Source organism: Glycine soja, chromosome 13 (assembly GCF_004193775.1).
Source record: "Glycine soja cultivar W05 chromosome 13, ASM419377v2, whole genome shotgun sequence".
NCBI lineage: Eukaryota > Viridiplantae > Streptophyta > Magnoliopsida > Fabales > Fabaceae > Glycine > Glycine soja.
Window position 1 is genome coordinate 23,256,489 of NC_041014.1, and position 3,637 is coordinate 23,260,125.

At 29.8% G+C, this 3,637-nt stretch overlaps 1 protein-coding gene across 1 annotated transcript; it reads left to right on the forward strand.

The window, feature by feature from the left end:
- Positions 1–2,719: 2,719 nt before the first annotated feature.
- LOC114380840 (glu S.griseus protease inhibitor-like) lies at positions 2,720–3,637 on the forward strand. The gene is made up of 2 exons (XM_028339919.1): positions 2,720–2,873; positions 3,179–3,637. The coding sequence occupies exons 1-2, from the start codon at positions 2,852–2,854 to the stop codon at positions 3,370–3,372; spliced, it is 216 nt and encodes a 71-aa protein (XP_028195720.1). The 5' UTR covers positions 2,720–2,851; the 3' UTR covers positions 3,373–3,637.

A 3,637-nucleotide genomic window follows, 5' to 3' on the forward strand; every position in this document is an offset into this window, starting at 1 on the left:
CACTTTGCACGAGATGTGCGAAGGTTAATTACCCACAAAAAAGTTACAAGAAAATAGACCTGTTGCTCACCCAACAACATATATAGATGTCAACAATTCAACTTACAAAACCAATGTCTGCTCTGGTGCTCCCCCAACCAGAAAAGTTTTATAATTTGACCAACTTTGACCGTGTTTACTGTAAAAAGACCGAACTCATTTTTATTATTTTTTCACACTTCAGTCCCATAAATAATTATATATATATATATATACCTTTCATCACTATTAGATAAAAATACATACACACAAAACAAAAATTTCAAGGACCAATTAATTAAAGCTTACACAGTGCTCGCTGCTTCACATGAGTTATTGATAAGATCACTAGGTGCTTAATAAAGTTGCACCACACAAGGAGCCAGGTTCTGCTATAATGCAAGAAAAAAATCATGATACCCAACATGACAATTCTAATCCTGTAGCACGCATATATACGAGTGATACATTTGCCACGATATGCAACGTACAAAGAGTAGCTAGCTGCAGGTACGTTCGTCATAATAATCATTTTAAACCAAGTGATTAGTGAGACCAAAATGATATTAAACCACCTAATTATAATAATTTTTGTTTTTGTTTTGATGATGCTGTTGGTGAGATCCCCGGGCCATAATAACACCATATATTATTCAACAAATTAATAGAAGTTATGTTATGTTCTATTACAAGTATATATATCACGGTGTAGCACTTGTCTAATCGATAATCACTCATCAGACAGAAGTGAGGGAAAGTCAAAATTTAATCTATCAACACTTGCTCATTCACACCACTGATCATCACTAGCTTAATTTGGGCCTAAATTGCAGCATGTGACCAAATTGCAGCAGAGTGGAGACACGTCCCACAAAACACATAATCAAACTAAGATACATGCACTACTGCACTAGCATCTTCTTTCTTGTCCAATATTAAAGGCACTGCGTGTTGGAAAATATTTATATTGTAATTTAAAATTTAAAGATAAAAATATCTTTTCGGAATTAGTTTTGTTAAAAAAATAAAGCTATCTTTTTATTATATATATTTTCCTATGTTTTACTTAATGTTATAACTTTTGTGCTTCTGCCTTTTAGGAAATTTCCTTTTACGGGGTCAATATATATCTTAACGGTTTTAAAGAGATTTTATTGTACTGTTTTTAACTGGCTTTTGCACGTTGGTGATTTTAATTTTATTATCCGTAGAAAGGCTGCTGCAAGTAGAATTTTTTTTTCCTGTTCCTCACCATTTTATTTCTCACTGAACGTTGGGGTTCTTTGGTTATATATATCTCTTTTCCCTGAGCAAGAAAGGGAGACACACAAGTAACACGATATATATAGCATGATTTTTTTTTTCAGAATTCTTTTGATGCACTCGATTAGATTAACGGATTAACATATAGCGCATTTTAACCCAATCTTTTTCTACACTCTTATTTATTATTGGTATTAAGTATTATTATAAGAATTGTTTGTGTATTAATTCCACTGCATATGTTTGTTGTTATTGATTTTCTAATTTTTTTATCTAACACTGCGATCAGTAATGTACACTTTATCTTTTCTGTCAAAGGGAGGTGCAATTGCACTATTATACATTTCAGTTTCTTTCGGTTATGATGGAATAAAGAAATAACATTATTAGTTTAATAGGATTATCTAACTTGTTCAAAGTAGTTAAAACAAGCTCATATTGGATAGTCAGTGTAATTTTCTATATACTTAGAAGATAGCTGATACTAAAAGAATTTAGTTCAATTGATCAGTATGTACAAACAGTATGAGCTATTGTAAATTATTTATTATATATCTCAGTTTAACTACTCTTTTCTTTGAAAAAACAAAAGATAGTCATAGAATTTTCTGAATTGTATTCATCATTTATAATTAGGTTATTTAACTCTATTTTTAGATAGTATAAGTTACATAACCCTTTTAATAGTTGGTTTTAAAGAAATAAATAATGCTGTTAAATTAGAGTTAGTTTAGTTTGGGCCATTCAATTCTTTTAGAATGAATTTTTATAAAAGTTGAAACAAATGCTCAACATATTAAAAACAAGAATTAATTATAAAAGATCGTGTTTTGATAATTATAAAAGAAAATATTTCAATTGAGATGAGATAAACCAAACAGAATCTCAAACAAGTATTTTTAATTTAAAAATATTTTTAAATTTTCTGTTTTCATTACTGATTAAAAATATGACCTTAATTACTTTTATTTTGCGTTTTGTTTTAAAATATTTAAAGGTAATATTTGGCCAAAATCATTTCCTTCAGCGTGCACGTGGTTGTTTATGCATTTTAATGACGTGCAAAATTTTAGTTAATTTCTATTACGTACATACATAACAAATAATGAATTAATGATTAGTAATTATCAAATTTTAGATTTTTTATTCACAGCCGTTTAACCGGGTTAACAAGTTAGTAATTCAATGTCAAATTGTTTTTTTATATATATGTGCAAAATTCAATATCAATTTTTTTAAAAAGCAATTACGAGAAAGTCAAAGAAATCCGCAATCGCTCTATAAATTCCAAAGTGAACCTCATCTAATAGTCAAAGTTGTACATCATCTGATTCAAACTTTATCCCCAAAGCTAATAAGGACATACAACAATCAATTCAACGATAAACTCTCCGAGTTGACGTTACTATCTGATGAGAAATTAAACACCTAGCTAGCTGGCTAGGTCCACCCCCAATATATATATATATATGCACGCAACACTTAATTTGTACTACGCTTCTAAAATCTTGTGATCACTCAGTTACAAGAGAGAAAATTGAAGGAAGAGCTATAACACCGAGAAAGCAAAATGGCAAGTCTACTATGTCAAGGTATTAATGACGTCTATTTTTTTGTCTTAATCCAATTCATTAAGAAAAAAAGTTTATAATTAATTCGGAGTTCGATCTAGAAATATGTAAAATTTAATAAAAATTATTTCTGTCAAAGATCAAACTCAGATATTATCTAAACAATGTAACATTAACTTCAGCACATTAATCATTTGTATTCAAAAATTTCGTTATTAATCACATCTATTTAGCAGAAGAGAAGACAATCTAGCTGTATATAAAATTATTATGATTTTAATGAATGTGTGCTTAATTATATATTATCTATTTTAATGTTGGTGTAGGGAAGAGTTCGTGGCCTGAGGTTGTGGGAACAAACGGGGTGGTAGCAGTGGAGAAGATTGAGAGAGAGAATGATAATGTTCGTGCAAGATTGGTGGGAGAAGGATCTATGGTGACAATGGACTTTTGGTGCAACCGAGTTTGGGTTTGGGTCGACAAAATTGGGGTGGTCACTCGTGTGCCAAAGATAGGTTAGCTAGGCATGCACCTTGTATGTATGTATCATGTATGGAATAATATATATATATATAATAGCCATTAATTACTTACATTAATGGTTCTTATATATATATATATATATATATATATATATATATATATATATATATACTTCTTACTCTTAAATAAGGCATCGCATGCTCAGGACGATTATGCACATTAATCCCATCATGTCTTCAACTTGATCTGTCTTCTGTAATTGTTATATATGTATGTGTTTTTATCATGGTTTCATCATGTTA